The sequence below is a fragment of the Corvus hawaiiensis genome, chromosome 4, assembly GCF_020740725.1.
Source record: "Corvus hawaiiensis isolate bCorHaw1 chromosome 4, bCorHaw1.pri.cur, whole genome shotgun sequence".
NCBI lineage: Eukaryota > Metazoa > Chordata > Aves > Passeriformes > Corvidae > Corvus > Corvus hawaiiensis.
This window is the reverse complement of record NC_063216.1, coordinates 20,532,309-20,550,238: the sequence shown is the minus strand read 5'-3', so window position 1 is coordinate 20,550,238 and position 17,930 is coordinate 20,532,309. Positions and strand designations below refer to the sequence as shown.

At 45.8% G+C, this 17,930-nt stretch overlaps 1 protein-coding gene across 1 annotated transcript in view; it reads right to left on the bottom strand.

The window, feature by feature from the left end:
• The window catches only part of AGK (acylglycerol kinase), a 36,945-nt gene extending 35,987 nt beyond the window's left edge, over window positions 1–958 (bottom strand). Inside the window, exon 1 of the mRNA XM_048300141.1 lies at window positions 614–958. Within this exon, the coding sequence (XP_048156098.1) occupies window positions 614–714 (101 nt within the window). The 5' untranslated portion in view covers window positions 715–958. The remainder of the gene's footprint in view (window positions 1–613) is intronic.
• Between the last annotated feature and the right edge of the window lie 16,972 nt (window positions 959–17,930).

Sequence of the window (17,930 nt, the reverse complement as noted above, 5' to 3'; positions counted from 1 at the left end):
GGAATGACACCATCAGGTGTAACTTATGGCAGGAGCAGCTGTTAGGCTCCCTCCGGTTGGGTGGGCGACACCAGCGAAGACCACACCAGAGAGGAACAGCACAAGGCCGCTGCCGGTGCCAGGCCTCAAGAAAGGGACAAGGACTTCTGCTACAGCAAAAAGGAGGTGGGAAAACCCACAGGCACAGGATCCCCACGCTGGGACGGGCCACCCCCAGCACATCCTGCAGGCCTGGTTCCAGTCATCCTTATAATACAGGCTAAAGCAGGCAAGCTGAACACACACGTATGGCTCACGACATTCTTTTTTAGGTTAGAAAAGAGAAAACCTCCTCCTCTCCAAGAGGCCCTAAAATGGCTCATGCCATCCAGACATCCCCTCTGTTTAAACCTCCCGCCTGAACCCGCCCCAGTCTTACAACACGGCCGAGGAGGGAAGGCATAAAAAGGCATTGAGCTTCCCACGCCCACAGCTGCTGAAGCAGGAGGGAGACCGATTCCCGCTGGCTGCCGGGGCCCTCCGAGAGGCGACCCCCATTTTAGGCGCTCCCCCCTCCCTCCATCTCTCCCTCCCGCCTCCCCGCCCGGCCCGGCCCGCCCCCAGCCAGCATTACCAGTGCTTCCCATACAGCCAGTGCCCACCCCAGCCCAGCAGGCAGGCCCCGAACGTGGATTTCTTCCAGTGGTTCCTGAGGGCCGCCAGCACTTTCGCCATGCCGCCCCTTGGGCCACGCCGGCCGCCCCTCGGGCCGCGCCGCCGCTGCCGTGCCCGGGCCGGCTCGGCTGGAAACGGCTCCCGCGGCCCCGGCGTTCCGCGCACGCACCCGGCGCACTGCACACAAACACACAAACAAACAAACAAAACAGCGCCAATCCCAAGGAAAAGAGCTTTCACTCTTCCCAGAGTCCCGGCGCTCGCTGCCTTGCTCCAGCCCCCGAGAGGACCTATTGATATGGGCTCTTGGCTGCCAGCGCTGACACTGCCGGGAGCATGGGCAGATGGAGATGGAGCGTAGCAGAGGACAAAAGTGAATCGGTCTTTTTTCTACATCGATAAAAATATCCACGGTGCTGCCCCCGTCCCCACAAAAAAAGACCCAAAAAACAGACCAACCAACCAACCAACCAACCAAAATAACCCACAAAAAAAAAAAAAAAAAAAAAAAAAAAAAAAAAAAAAAACAAAACCAAAAAAACCCCCAAGAAAACTCCAGACCCAAAAAACCCCAAACCTAAACCAACCAAATAAAACACAAAAAAACCCAAAAAACAAAACAAAAAAAAAAACCAAACAAACAAGCCAAAAAAACCCCAAAGAAAACCAAAACAAAACCCACAAGTAAAGCAAAATCACAAACAAACAAACAACAAACCGAAAATATTTCAGAATAGTCAGAAGAAATTATATCTAGAAGGTACCTGGATTTTGCAGTTTAAGTCCAACCAAGAGGATGGCAATGAGAACCTGGAGAAATGTCTCCAATCACGTATGGAAAGCACTGATCTCACAAGGATGCCATGCAGCCATGAACAGCATGAACATCCTGCCAGGGGAAGGTGGAAACATAACCAAGGGGCAAGATCTGACCTCATCATGGAAAAAGCTTTAGTGGTGGTAGCCTCTCCTAGCATTAAGTTGTAACTAGTATAGTCTATAACTATTTTTTCCAAGGTAACCCACCCAGTTGATCAAGGGAAGCCAGTACTGCAATCTATTTGGATTTCAGTAAAGCTTTTGATGCTGTCTCTCATAGCATCCTCCTGGACAAAATGTCCAGCATGCAGCTGGATAAACACATCATGTGATGGGTGAGCAGCTGGCTCACGGGTCAGGCACGAAGGGTTACAGTGAAGGGGGTGACATCAGAGTGGTGACCTGTCACTAGTGGGGTTCCACAGGGCTCCATTCTTGGCTGTGACTTGGATGCAGGACTAAACTGGGAGGAGTTCTTGACTCCCTCGAAGGCTGAAGAGGCCCTGCAGAGTGACAAACTGGAGAGTTGTCCCGCTCTGCTCTGCACTGGGGCAGCCTCACCTCGAATCCTGTGTGCAGTGTTGGGTGATGCAATATAAAAAAAACATTTAGGTATTAGAGAGTGTCCAGAGGAGGACCATGAGGATGGTGAAGGACCTTGAGGGGAAGCTGTAGGAGAAGTGGCTGAGGTCACTTGTTCTGTTCAGTCTGGAGGAGACTGAGGGGAGACCCCATTGCAGTTACAACTTCCTCATGAGGGGAAGAGGAGGGGCAGACACTGATCTCTGCTCTGTGGTGACCAGGGACAGGACCCAAGGGAATGGCCTGATGCTGCGCTGAGAGAGGTTTAGGTTGGATATCAGGAAAAGGTTCCTCATCCAGGGCGTGCTTGTACACTGGAACTGGCTCCCCAGGGAAGTGGTCACAGCACCAAGCCTGACAGTTCAAGAAATGTTTGGACAATGCTTTCAGGCACACAGTGGGATTCTTGTGGGTGGTCCTGTGTAGGGCCAGAAGTCAGACTTTGATGATCCTTGGGGGTTCCTTCCAACTCAGGATATTCTAGGATTCTAACTCAGGCCAAGGTTTCCCATGACACATGAGGGAGGGTGAGCAGCTGCAGAGATTTTATAAAAGTGCCAAGTTACTCAGAGAGACCCCATCCTATAAGAAAGGAAGAGGGATGTTGGCCATTCCTAACGAACTTTTGGCTAAATAAGTGAGGTGAGGGAGTAATGCTGCTTTTGTAGACCACTCTTGACAGGGACCTCAGGTGCAGACTCAGGAGAACAAGGATGTGCTCTGGCAGGGACCAGCAGGTCAGGGTAATGAATGTAACACTGGACAGAATTTTTTTCTGAATGTTTTTTCCCTCTTACAAAATGCCATTTTAGCAATTCAAAAACATCAAAGTCCATAAAATGGCTTTTGCCTTTTTTTTTTTTTTTTTTTGGTAAAAAGCTTCCCCAAATCCTTCTGCTTAAGAATGTCAGGATGGGATATGAGTAGTAACATAAGGTGGCTGCTTGAGGCCAAATTTGGGATTCTGGGTATGCACAAGTCTGTTCTGCAAAAATCAAGTTGACACAGAAGATGGTCCAGAAGACACTCTGCTGTTAGTGATAAGAAAAGCTGATTAAACCCTATGGATTAGTTTCCCTACTATGTTTTGCGGTTTTTTTCCCCTTTATTTTGTAGAGCAGAAGACATGGGATTTTTTTTTTTTTTAAGTATGAAAACATTAAATTTTCTTCTCCTGATGAATATTTCAGGCATAACCTTATACAGTAGCCATTGCTTCCCACTTAAATATTCCAGGTTCATCTGTCCAGTGCATCTCAGTGTGCTGAGTACATGCACTTGATGCAGTGCTGAATGTTCCAGGTGTGGAGTGATTAAATGTCCTACTTTTCTTTCGGTGTTTGTCCTACTTTTTTAGAGAATTCAGGTGATATGGCCAACTGCTAACAGCAGTCATAGCCACAGATATTAGTACTCTCATCCTTCTTTCCTTTACTTATGAAAAGATTTTGTGCTGATAAATGCTTTTCAAATTCATAATTCTCATGTGGTGCCACAAATAATTTACAAAAATCTGTAACTTCCTATTTTGCAGCCAAGTCTACTGAGTACAGTTATGTTCATTAACGATGTTTCCAAAACAAGCTTGGACTTTTAAAATAAAGCCTCTTTAGTATTCTAATACGTGTTCAGAGCAGTCAGAAATAATGCTTAAATGTAGGAAAGCCCTGAGTATTTCTAAGATGGCTGAATGGAAATTTTCCTGTGTTCATAACCATGAAAACACATCAGAGTTAGTGTAAGTGAGAAATTTTAGCTCAATTGCTAGTTGCCTTCAGCATCCCCAGCAGAGGGACTTGACCCTGCTTTGAGCAGGGTGGCTGAACAGGGTGAGGTCCAGAGGTCCCATCCCATCTCCCCTACTGGGACTGTGAGACACTGTCTGAGATTTTGGGTTGGTGATTTTTGATGTGGGGCTTTTTGAAGAGAGCTGCCCTTAGAAGAAAGAGACAGTGCAGACAGCAACAACAGATTGTGCACTTGTCTTTTTACTTGGCTTTACTTAGAACGCAGCGTCCATTCCGAAATTCCTCCTGGCAAACACGTATGTCCTAGTTTTTGGCTGTGGCTGTCTGATCACCCTCAAGGTAGATCACACCTGCCATGCCGCTGCATGTACCAGGTACTTCTCTTTTAGCTGTCCTAGTTTTCTGCATGTCAGATCAATAGAAGCAGGTATTAGAGTGTGTGCAATGGAAAATGAGAGGAAAAAGGACTGATCTTGAGCATCCTCTAGATTATGTGTGTAGTAACTTTTTAGGCCACGTAAAATTCCTGCTTTCTTTTTCATAACACAGTTCAGAGGAGGCTGGAATATCGGATTTTGTTTTCTTATGATTGCTAGGTGGTTTTTGTAAACAAAAGAATAATCCAAAAAGCTGCTCTGCAACTCTTAATACTTGACTGGAGACGTGTCACCTAAAATTATCTCACCAGTTGTGTATGAAGACAGGTGAACACCTCATCCTGGTTACTAATTTCTGACCCTTTTATGATGAGTAATTTTTTATCATCCTGTCTCTACCATCACTTCCAAGCCTGTTAGTAGGAGAAGCTTCAGATACATGATCATGCTTCAGGCACATACTTATTTGTAACTTTGGAAAAGTCACGTCCTCAGTCATCTCAGTGATCAGCCACAGAATGTAAAGGGAACAGGAGAGAGGTTTTTGTCTACTGCTTGGCAATGCCCTGCAATTGGTAAGGACAGATAATCATTTAGTTAGTCTCCATTTCTGTCCAGCACAATCTGTGCCTATGTTTGCATAAAAATAGGGACCTCCCCAGTCCAGTGTAGTTCTTCTGTCATCCTTACAGCAATGGAGAATTGGGACCCCTCAGCTGCTGGTTATTCCGGCATTTGAGACTCATCTATCCACAGTCTGGGAGTATGGAACAGCAGTGCTGTCAGCACATCCCGTACCATCGTGGTGATTCTGTCTCTTCAGGTGCTTTCTTACAAGTAAAATGCAAATAGCTACTTGTTTGCAAAGAGACCAAATTTATTGCTCTGCAGGAGCTGTGTTTACCACAGCGATGCAAGTCCATGTTCCTGCCAGACCGAGGCAGGGTTGTCTGTTAGAGTCTGCCCACGTCCCCCCGTTTTTACATGATTAATATCCCTGTGGCCAGAGTGACAGGGAAGAGCGTCCTCACACAACCTTCAGGCTTTTGTGCAGCTGAAGAGGAGAAAAACAGAATCTAAATCTTTCCATGTCTCTCACCCAGCAAGGGAGATTATAATTTGCTTTGTTTTAAATTCTACAACACCCGAACACCAAGCGTGATTTAAAGTGAGGGAGAGCCCTTTCCTTGGTGGATGTGAGCAGGAGTGACTGAGTATCTCTCCAGATCAGGCCATGGGATGGGTGCTCCAACCTTTCAGGCACATCCACCTCTGACTTTTCTTTAGCACAAGCCACGGGCATAGGCTTGGCTGCAGACAGAACTCTTTCCCTTCCTGTCCAGGAGGGTCCCTGGGCTAGCTGAAATCTCTGGTGAGCTTCCCAGTCTGTGTCTCTCTGTTTCTTTTCTCCTGGTTTTGTGTTTAGGGCCTGAAGCTTCTCTTCCACCATGTGTCCCACGTCCCACTCCGTTCTACCCTGGCCAATGATTTATGTAAGAGAGAGAAGCACTGCAGCCACTGAAGCTAATCAGAGAAAGTTCCTGCCTGTGAGAGCAGAGAAAGTTCATGATGGATTCTCTTGCCCTCATTTCCAGCTCTGCCTGGAGGTGTGATTCCCTGGGGCAGTCATGTCTGCAGTCAGTGCCTGCTCCACTGGTTTGGAGAAAGAACTGAATCACACTGGCAGGGTTTTTGGTTGGGTAACTCAGAGAAGCTCTGCACAAGAATAATCTCTCCTTTCTTCCCCCTCCTTGCTCTTCCTTGTCTCGTCTGTAAGCAGAACTCAACCTGAGCTTCACCCCCTCTAGAAAGAAATTCAGGAGCATGCCTAGCATATTTATATGGCAAAACCAACCACCTTTGCACCCTGCCCCCTCTTCCCACATCTGAGCTATTACACAGAAATATTCCCTGATTCTCTGAGTTTATTAACCTTTTCTCCAAGGGAATGAATAGAGATATTCACAGCTTTTGAACAGCAGCAGAAATCCATTAAGTTGCTCTGTGGCAATCTTGTCAGGAACTTGTTCCTTTATCAGAGACACATTTCAGAATGCTCTACACTCACTCCCAAACCATTTGGATTCAGTAAATGCAGGTGCCACTGAGGCACTAGCGTGAGCAGGCCTGGACCCTAAGCTTTGAGCGTAGTTAGATCTCCTCATGGTCTGCTCCAAATGGAGGAATAACCCCAGGGCCCTGGGACTGGGACCTACCCATTCACCCAGCAGCATAAGCCCCTGCACAGAAACATCTAGCAGCTCCTGTGCTAATTCTACACTCTGCTTCTCAGTGACGGTCTAAGCAAGAGCTACATCAAAGACATCAGTTTTGTTGCTGGTACATGTTCCTACCCTTAAGAAAGTCCTGCAGACTGAGGCTAAGGTCTCTCCTCTCTGAGCTCATGCTGTTACTATGGTACTGCTACGTATTAGAGGAATGCACAGAAAACAGTAGGGTAGAGGGAGGGAAGGAGAGAGCCCGCATGCACAGTGCAGGCCTGCTTGCAGGATGTGCATTTCCCTCTAAACAGCGGCTGTTTGGAAGGGATGTAGCTGCCACCCAGCAGGCTGGCAACACCAAACCTCTCCTGGCCTTACATCTGCAGGCAGGTATTGTCACTTCTGCAGACTGAATCTGAGTGAGGGATAGGGATATAACCCATGAGACTCCTCACTCAGGCATTTAGCTTTTGGCAGAGATTAATGCTCATTGTTTAACAAAAGAAATAAGTCATATTCTCTCCTTTTATCCCCGTTGTACAGCTGGATGAGAGAGAGGGTAGGAAACTAAGGCTTTTACACTGTTCCTTGATTTCAGTGCATCCAGAAATGTTACATACTAGTTACCTATATTCACACTGAGATACTCCCTACCCAAAAATCCAGCTGCTGCTATATACCATCCTGGTAATATCCCATAGCCAGATGATCTTGTATTCAGAAGAGCTCCTGAAAACTACTAATATATCTGTAGCAATGGTTCATTTTTCACTGAGGCAGTGACATCCTAATCTATGGACCAGATGGAGTGGGGCCTTGGGCAATTGTAATCAAAGAGCAACAGCCACAGTTTGAAGGAAAGAGATTCCCTGTTGGTTTTCTATTAAATGCGTCTATTTTCATTTTCTTTTGACTCAATTGTGTGCATCACCATGGCCCACTGAACACATCTGGCTGGCATCTTAGATCACATACCCGGCACATTACTGTGTTTGCTCAAAGTTTCACTCCTTCCAAAGTCAGTGGCAATGCTCTGTGACAACGACTTGTTTTATCCTTGTCCTTAGGTGGAGTTTGGGGATCAACAGAAGGAGTAGCAGGCAAAGGCAGGCTGAGAAAATCCATCACTGTAATGATGAACCACTCCCATTCCTCTCCACCAACCAAATACCTTTGCTGCTGTAGAAGGTGGAAGATTAATTTGTCTTGGATACTGGAGTGCAAAATATGACCACTTAGAAAAAGTATAATCAATCCCACTGAGTTACTATAAATTGGTCTAGTTCAGTCCCTGCCAAAAGATACATTCTGCATCTAATACTGACAAGGACCTTTGCTCACAAATTGTAACTAGCCTTTTCATCAGGCTGTGAAGTAGAGGTCTTAATGTCTTCAGGTGTTGATGAACACGTAATTGTATTTTGTCTCTTTCTTTTCTTTAAGTAAATTAATTAAATTAGAATAAAATCTGATATTCTGCTTTTTCATTGTCTCATAGCTTTCAACTATTTAAAGGTAATCATTTTTCTTTTCCTGTGAGAAAAAGTTGTTGGAGTTACAGATCCTGTCATATATACTGCTTCCCTAGGTTTGGGAAGACATTAGAGAGCTTCTAAATGTTTTCTTTACAAACTCTGTACCATTTTCAGCAAATGTATTTCAACAAGCTCTGCGGCTAGTTTGGTTTTGAACAGTTTCACGTTGCATTTATCTTCCAGAAAGTTACTAAGTGATATGGCTTTAAAAATTGGTTTTGTTATTTTCATGTTGTTAATTGACATGCTAATTATGACTGACATGGGCATTGCTTTTAAATCCCATGTTGTTTCTTTCCCTGCATACAGGGCATATTCTTTGAATTCCTATCACATTGTGATCTAGTGTCAGTTCAAAGACTGGCTTTGCTTTTCAAGCTGTTTAGACATTCTTTTCACTTAATATGCTGCTTTAAGGATCTATGATAAGATGTTGCTGAGGGCAGTGTAAGACTCTAGGACTTGGCTAGATTAGAACAGCCATGTATTTTACATTAAATGAAAGTGGTTTGAACCACAGTAACGAGCCAATACTTGTTATCCGCGCTCTCCAAATGCACAGGCATTATTGACTCCATTTATATGACATCTTCGCTTGCTTTGTTTTCTTGCTTTCCCTTGCTAAGAACAGATGGGAAGAGTAATTTAAATACCGAATACCATAAGGTACCTGGAGTAAAGTAAATTAAGAAAATACCATAAGTGAGAGAATGAAGTGTTAAATCGCTAACAGGAGATTTACAATTAAGAATTAACAGAGAAGATAAGCTTTGCCAGGAGACAGAAATCACTTCACAGAGCGAACCTTGCAGAGGATGGCAGGTTGCTGCCATTACAAATGCATGGAGAATCCCAGGTCATAGAAAAGAGGAGACTCAAGATGTCCAACATGTAAAACGGTGTATGGATTTATGCACACTGTAACAGGCAACATAAGTTGGGATCATGTCCATTCCATGATGAAAGAGGCAAGGAATACCAGACTTGACTTTGCTTCACAAAAACATGTGAATACCAACAGAAGGAATATATAGGATGGGTAATGAAAACAAGGACAGCACCACATGCTTAGATGAAAATTATACACAGTGAAAATGTACAACATAGCAGCCAAAGATGAAATTACCTAACTGGAAATAAATAAGACATTTATTTTTTACTGTTATACAGAAGCATATGTTTTGCCAGAAATACTTTTGGAAGATACTTGTAGGAGAGTCACACGTAGCAGGAAGTAAATATGGAAACAGAATGGACAGTGATAAGCTTATTAAGCACAAAGTATGTGAACAAAACTGGAAAATAAATGGGAAATATACTGGACAAGGCATAATTTGTAATATTGACCCAGAAAAGATCTCAACTCCCTTAGCATCATGCTATGCGCTCCCTGCAATTCTTATCTTTAGGAAAGATACTCTTAAATCAGAGGCAAAGAGGGGATATTAGTAGGATCACTGAATGGAGGATGTTAAAACCACCACATTAATTTTTGTAGGAACAAAGCACAGTTTCTTCTAGTACCAGGACAAAGCTAAGCAAACCAAACAGAAAATTGTAGATAATGCAAATAATGCTTGAATAAATAACATAACATAAAAAGTGCAATGAATATGTCACGGGTGAGATGGTGGGGGAGAGCCTGTCCACAGAGACAAGGAAGATATGTAAAGATTCATTGGGAAGGTTGGAAACATTTGCCCCTAATCTGGCTGCTTGCAGCAACCACCTGGAGCACTGCTGCTCGCTGATGTTTAATGGATATGCAGTGTCAATATTAATACAGAGTCTGAGAAACTGAAGGAGTTTATTAGGGGACTCTATTCCAATGGTTCACAGCACAAGAGTTAGGTTATGCATTTATTTCCCCAAGGACACTATTAGTGGTACTGCAAAGCTTTGCTGAAAGCTGCAAAACAATGACTTCTGTGCTACAGACGCCAATGAAATGTGATATCGGCATGTTCTAGTAAATAAAGAGATTTGGGGTTTTTTCACAGAAAACAGTGTCTGCTGAAATTGGCCATGTCACACTACTGTGATTGCCAAGCTAGTTCATCCTGGGAATTTCTGCTTGCAGTTAGATACACAGCTGGCAGGCATTTTGGGGGCCTAGACCCACTCCTAGCTACATGTGCAAAAATGCAGTAGGTACAGCTTAGAATTACATGTTGTGTGTAATGATATGATGTAGAAAAACAACCAACCTACTATCCAAAGTTTTGTCCAACCTTGAACAGAAGACAGAGATTGCCAGAGATATGACTGAGAGACTATAGAGAAAATGTTAGTAGCCGAATTGCTATTAAAATTATGTAGAAACTCTCATTAGTTAGGATCAAAATGGATCTGTGAAAGTCCTTAAGAGAAATATACCAAAACAAGCAAGAGATTTGGATGGTGGAGGATAAGCTGCAGAGTTGTGCATCTGCTTATGTGTGTGCACTGTCGTTCCCATCACTTTACTAAAACACTGGGACACAAGCAGCTGTGTACTCAGTGGAGTTTGTCACCTGGAGCACACAGTTAGTTGTGTGAACACGTCCAGACCCAAGAAGGGAGGGAGGAAGGGGATGATGAGCCTGTTGTTTCAGCCAGGACAGCTGGGCGGCCTCAGGATCTGCAGGTTCATGGATATGTGAATGCTTTGTCCCCAGTCAGCCTTGCAGATCCGAGAAGCAGCACATTCCTTGCACTAATACTGATCCTGAAATGTCACTAAGCATCGATTTAGAAAGGAACACGTGGCATTAAGGTGACAACTTTGATGGCCAAGCATCCCCGTCACTGCTGCGCTGTCAGGCTTTTGTGGCCATCACCCATGAATAATGGGAGCTAGACAAGATGGAAGGCACAGATCTAGAAAGCCAGGCACAGTTTGATCCCTTGGACCTCAGCACTCACAACCCAGTGTGTTCATGCGAGTCCTGCTGGTCCCACCTCAGCCACCACATCCTGGGCTGTGGGGAACCATAGCTGCTTGCCTATTCACACCCTGGGCAAGGCTTTGTCCCACAGCCTCATGAGTGGATGGGAGAGCCTGGACCAAGCATCAGTCACTGGTAATCTCACTGTAATGAAATGAGTATCCTGGTAATTTGGGAATAATTGTATCTTAGGTTAATAGCCATTGATATCTTCCCTCATCAAGTTTATTTGCTCCATGACATAGTTAGTGTCTTAAACAGAAATCACCCTCAAGGTATCATCTAATCATCTTCTCATCATTCTGCAAATCTGTTTCATATTACCAATAATCTTATTACTACAACTGCAACATTCATTAAGCAAATGGAGAACAATAAAATACATACAGTAATAGCAATCAAATTAAGTTTGAATCTCACTGTGAGTGATGGATAATTCTGGATCAGATTGTTCTCATAGATTTTTCCCCATTAACTCAAAAATTTTAAATGACAAGGTTCTCTTCTAGAGTCTGGCCATTTTATGTGGCCTGGTTACCACAAAATGGCACAGTCAGGACCAGAACTGGTTGCAGAAGCTTGCCCTTGTGAGCAGGGAGACCTCTCAGCAGAGACAACATTGCTGGGTTCCCATGGCAAACACCAGTCCCTGCCAGGGTGAGCTCTGTGACAGTGATCCAACATCTCTTGGGTATGTCAGACACTTCCAGGTGACATCCTGAATGGGCTTGCATGGGACTGGGAAGCCATCACTTTCTTCTTGACATGTAGTGGCTCCTGATGTTGCACTGAGCAAAGCAAAACCACAGATTTGTTCTGAGCCATCCATATTTAAAAGATCTGGGTCTTGATCCTCAGCTCAGGGGAGTAAATGGAAATGCATTCATGAAGTGCAAATGGGTAGATTTTCAAGCTGTTCTTGCCTATCAGCTGTGCCAGTTTATATTTAGCTCTGCTACACCTGCACAGAGCCACTTGAACGTGTATCAAAACAATTCCTGTCCCTAGCTGTGATCCGTACTCTCTAGTCCAACAACAGATCATCATTTGTCTCACTGGTAAAATAACTGCTGAGGAATATAAGTGGTTTTTTCCATCTGCAAATGCATGAAAATATATTTGGAACATTTTATGTGTACACTGCACACCTGATGGAAACATTTGACTGCTTCCTCTCTGGGTACATCAAAAATATCCTCAGCCAACTTCACTGTTTTTATCAACTCTACTCTTTTACTTTATGTTCATTCTGGCCTGGAATTTTTTTTTTCCTGAGCATCACAGATGAGTTTGTGACCTCTTTGGTATGGTCTGCCAAATGGTCATAGAAGAAATCCAGCCTCTGAAATACGGTAGGTCCCATTAAATCAATGAGGGGATGGTGTGATACAGGCTTATATGCATGTGTAAATTGCTGTGTGAGAGAGGGCCAAGGCAGAGAGAGATGCCTGGATCTAGTTTGGACTCAGGAGAGGCTACTGGTCATTGCCTTTTTGTGCTGGCCCAGTGCCTTCCTAGTTTGTATTCCTGCAAATAATTAAAATCCCTTTTAGTTTTAATATGCATGTTTGCATTTACCTCAATAATTCAGTACTACTACTGCAAATATAATAGAAATACAGATATGCCCGGGTACATTTTTTAGCAAAATGGGCAGAGATAATAAATAAGAGTTTTTAAAATATAAAACTTTCCTGGATCCATAAAGAAAGAACAAAATGGGAAGTCGAAAGACAATATCCCACTGCTGCTTGTATGACAGCCTGTAAATCTCTTGTCCTTATTCCATTCATGTTGTGCGACCCTCCTGTCTGGGCTGTACTTGCCTATGACTGTGCTCCTGTAGAGAAATACATCCCAGATGATGTATGCAGCCAGTTTTAGGAGGAATGAGGCAGGTCCCAGGGGCTCCCACTACGCTGTTCAGAGAGACACAAGTCTTCTGGCGTGTGAGGAGGAACAAGAGGTCAAAGGGAATAAGCTCTCTGGCCAACTCCTCCATAACTCACATCCTGCATCACATGCTGCCAGCGTTTGTTCTGCTGCAATCCTATCTGGACTCAGTCAGGAAATGCAAAAATGCAGTCTACTTTAAGAAAAAAAGTGACATGTGCCCTTGGTTCAGTGTTTGCTGCGTGTTGGGAGCCATCTGCCAGCCCAGTGCTCTGCCTGGCTGGAGGTTCCACTCAGGACCCTTTTTCATCCTCTTCCTGTCTCCTTACTGTGTCTGAAGCTGCTGAGAGAGGGGCTTCTGATCTCCAACACCCTCACACGGTTTAATGTGGGCTCTCCAGGATGCAGAATTTGTAGGAGATGCCTTTCTAGCCAAGCCTCCTAGGGGCTGCAGGAGGGAACGAGGACAGAGCAATACTTTGTCAGCTCTCACTGTGGTTCACAAATTTGGAAATGAACCATGAGGAACTGGAAATCAGTAACATGGCTCCTCCTGGCCATTCTCTTGGTAGGATGGAAGCTGAGCTGCAGACCTTGGGAATCGAGTTTGCCCTCAACCTCCTCGTATCTCTGCAGGCAAAGGGTGTGTGTTTTCTGAGCTGGCAGGAGCTAATGTGACAGCAAAGGAGAAATGAGAGAGGAAGGAGAATGAAGGGCTCTGCACAGAGGTGACACCCTTGAGGGCAGAGCTGGCAAGCTGAGACCTTGGTCTATTTGCACCACCATTGCATACAGACAACAGTGAGGCAGTAAAAGGCCTTTTATTTAAGGTGCTGACACCTCGGGAGAAAATGAGAAAAAGAGAGGTGCTAAAAGAAAAATACATTGCTTTTCATTCTTCTGTCCTTTCCCTTCTTCATTAAATTTTATGGGATGAACTCGCTCAATTTAAGTACTTGTCAGCAAAGGTGTGACAGGACAATCAAGAGCCATCCACCGTGCCAGCTGGGAACACTTCCAGGGGCCAAGTGCTGGCAGGTGCCTCAGCAGTGCCTGAGGGGAGAGCACTGCTTCCCTCCTCCTTCTCCCCTGTCCCCTCCCCACCAGGCAGTGAACCTGGCGCACAACCTCCTGCATTCCCATTAGCAAGTCCTGAGAGCCCCTGGGCTGCAGGAACACACTCTTTGTTCAGGAATAGATGAACATGCTCCTAATAAATGTGCAGCTTGAATCTAGCTCTGCAGAGAAGTTGTGGGGCTGGTGAAAATTAATTTGTTACTGGCAAAATGGCAGAAAGGGACTGTTTTATACAGACTGGGACTATGCCACCTGGCAACATTTGAGCAGTGCTACCTCAGTAGATTTCACAATAAGCTCTTGCAGGTGTTAGCCTCCATCCCTGCTTACTCATGGGCAAAGCAAGGCTGGCAGGTGGGTTGTAAGGTTTCCTGCAAGGCGATTCTGGATGGTGCTGTTACAGCTGGAGGAGAGAGGAAAGCCTGGCTGACTGCCTGTCCTGAGATACAGCTCCCCTCAGGGCATCGTCTCATCTCTGCAGATGTGTTTCAACTTGCCAGGTGTATCTTGGGAGCATTCAGATCCTGATTCAGACAATGTGGGTCTCTGTTCCAACCATGAGTGTTCCCATATCATCCTCCCTGGTGGGCTTCTCTTGGGGACTCAGTCCCGGAGCAAAGATCTCAACAACGACAGAGCCTCCCAAATGAAAGGAAGAGCCGATGTGACACACCTTCGGCAGTAACAGCAATGACAGCTGCAATGGGCAAAGGTGCCACCCAGGACACAGAGCTGCTGCTGCCACCTGCGTCCGCTGAATGGCTGGGCCTCCCGGGAACCTGCGCATCTTTACGGAAAAAGCTGAGCTCTGAACATAATATTTTTAGACTGGTTTCCTAAGGAAATGAAGATTCTGCCACTTCATGTCTGCCCATCTGTCCCCATCAAACTTTGGATCCACTGGTTATTTGCAAACAAGTTTGATGGAGCATTAGAAGTTTCAAAAATATTTAGATTTCTATTTGTGAAAATCGGTAGCTGGGAAGAGACAAGAAGTGCAAGGTAATGCATGAATCTCCATCTGACAGAGGGGAAGGAAGGGAGGACTCAGCAGTCACCTGTTCTGTCTGAAAGCTCTTTACAAACCTCAGCACGCGGTATTTCTTGCTGCAAATATGGTGGGTAGAGAATTCCCAAAGGGAACGAGCTAGGTTAAATGAAGCAGAAACTGCAGCCTGTCAGAACCACCCCAAATGTGAAATTGAGAACTTGAAGCTTTGTTCAATGCACAGGGCAACACATTTCACTCAGCCTCCTTTTCTCTGACAGGTTTGCAGGAAGCTTGTAAGAAAACATAGCAGAAAAAAAGGAAATCTGCATCACTGTGAAGGTGGATATTTGGGGTTGTTTCATGTTTTATCCACTGAGGGCCTTGTGTACCTGCGTGTGTGTGCTCACTTTATTTAGTCATTAGAAGGCACTGAAGTACCAAGTGACTTTCTGTGCGTTGTGGTTTCAAATATATATGGCCAGCTCCAAGTGCCAACTGCTGCTGTGAAGACTTTGCCTTTGTGTTTTATTCCCTTCTCTCACCCTTTGGCTGCCTCTGCTTTTCCAAATCACATATTCCTTATGGCAGGGTTTATTATTTCTCCCTTTATGTTCCTGGCATGCATTTTGAGTATTGCTGTGAACAGTTAGCAAAAGCCAAAGCAGGATACCTAGTGCCTTCAGTTGTCCTGTTTAATATCTCCTGAAATACTCACCACCACATCTGACTGAAAGGGTTGTCTCTGGGGAAGTGAGCAGGGGAGAGATGATGGCCCAAAGCTTGGACTCTGTGATCTCCCTCCAGCCATATCTGCTGGCAGTAGAGCTTTCCTGCTGCTGGGCATGCCCTTGGGCCACCAGCTCATTTCCTGGTACAGAGCTGAGCTCTGTGAGAGGGCTTTGCTATCACAGGCAATGCAGGCTTCACTCTGAGCAGCCTGCTCCCAGTGACGTCTGCTTTGAATTTCAGAACTGAGAAGGACAAGGGTTTATCTGAGGATGGGAAGAAATAGCAGGGAATTAAACAGTCAGAGGAAAAGTGCAGTTTCTTACAAAGAAGCGGTCAGTGGTCAGTCTTTGCAAGTCAATAGCAGATGCAGGGTAGCACAGACAGAGTGCTTGAGGCATGCTGAGGATGCTGGGGCAAGTCAGGGGCCTGCATGGTGAGCTCTGGGATGGCAGCAGCCTCTGTCACTCCTGGCTGGCCACAGGCTCACTGCTTTGTTTGGCATGGGTTAGCAGGCTGATAAAATCAGAGTTGAGCTGGCATAGGTCTTCTACTTCTCTCTCATGCAAATGAACAAGACCACTCTCCCTCTGAGCAGGGAGGGAGTAAAAATTTTAGTAAATGTAGCTTGTTAGGTGGTCTGGTTTTGGTCTCTGCAGGAAAAGAGCTCAGCCGTGACTCTTTAGAGGGCCCCTGGGGAAGAGCCCGATAATGTAACAGAATAATGAGTGTCGAGCTATGAAAGCATTTCATTACCAGCATCCTCACCCCATGCAGCCCCAGTCTGCTGCAGTTATCATGTGTGTCTGACAGGAAAGGTCACCGGGAGATTATCCTGCCTCTGAAACAGAGCGCTTGCATTCCAGCGAGGGGGTCCTCACTCCTGGGTGGGCACAAAACATTAGCAGATACTCAAAGCAAAGGGAAAGCTGAACTTTGGGGTGCTCCTCAGGGACACAGCGAGGGATTTCTCTGCTCTGAAGAGCTGCAGTTGTTGCTGCCTGTCCCTCTGTTCAATCTGCTGGGGCCCCACTGTGTTGTAGCTGAAGCTGACAAGTGGATTTCTTTCTCCTAAATCTAATTCTCAAAATTTGCTCTTTTTTCCTTCCTAATGCAGTAGTTTTTTCTTTTCACAACCAGCTGGAATCTTGAATAGATGGTGCTGATTCAAAACAGGAGTTGGACCACAAGAGATGAGCACTCCTCCTACACTTCCCAAACAGAGCTGCCAAGTCCAGGTCCCCAGAATGGTGGGGGGGGCAGTGTCTGTGTAAGACAGCCTCAGCCCTTGCGTTCTGGACTGAGACAGCCTAACAAGGGCACAGCAAACCCCTGCTCTTCCATGGGTGGCTTGTGTGATGTTGGGTTATTGAAATCCCTCTGTTCATTTCCTCTGTGGTGAACTACAGTTAATGAGTTTTCCCTTCTCTTGCTGTCTGCTTTGTCTAGCTGCACTGCAGGCTTCTGTGTGACCCTGTGGCTCTGCCTGGTGTATCCTTTCGTGCCAGAGAGCCAGACCCCAAGACGTGAGCAGCAGCCTGGAAAGCACCACAGAGCTGGCAGCAGCAGGGCTGGGCAGCTTGGGCACTGCAGGGAGCAGCAACGAAAGGTGGGCTTAAAATTCAGCCCTCACGTGGCTAATGCAAACCTGGACTTTTCTGCATCAATCTTTCTTGAAGTCAGGCCACTTTCTTTCTGAAATGCAAGCCCTTGCATGACAGCATCTCTAGCTCAACCTTCCAGGAGCAGCTGGCTCTTTAAGTGCATGTCCTTTTGCCCCCTTCCCTGTACAAGCGCTGAGCAGCTGAGCCCTCTCCCCCCGCGGCCGCGCTCCTGAGGCTTTCCGTGCCGTCGCTGCCACGGGAGAGGGCACCTGCTTTCTCCCTTGCCACAAAGCAAGCTCTGCAGACTTCCATTTTTAGCACGGATGAATCACGCTTCCCCTGCTGATGGCAGAGAGCGAAGACCCGAGCAGCCCCGACCACCGGCATCGCTGCTAAACCCGAGGTGTCACTGAGCAGATGAGGATGGCTGGGCGGGCGGCTGTGCTTGGTGGCACGGGCAGGAGTGGACAAGGAGAGGAGACGTTCATCAAAAAGGTTTTAACATCTCGTGGTGCTGGATATGCCACTGGAACACCTTTGCTCCCTTCATTTGCTTTGGGGGCGTTGCCAGCTTCTGCACCCCCAGCCAGCTCTTCCCTGCTCCTGCTCTCTGCTTCGCCCCACAGATTTTATTTGTAGCTGCAGCAAGGTCATAAGCACTGGCAATACAAGTGGATTCTCTTGAAACATGGCAAAAATAGGCACATTCTTGGAGTTCTGTGTTTAGTGTATCACCAAGATTTCTCCCTTCCTCAGCCATTAGTGCCAGGGAAGA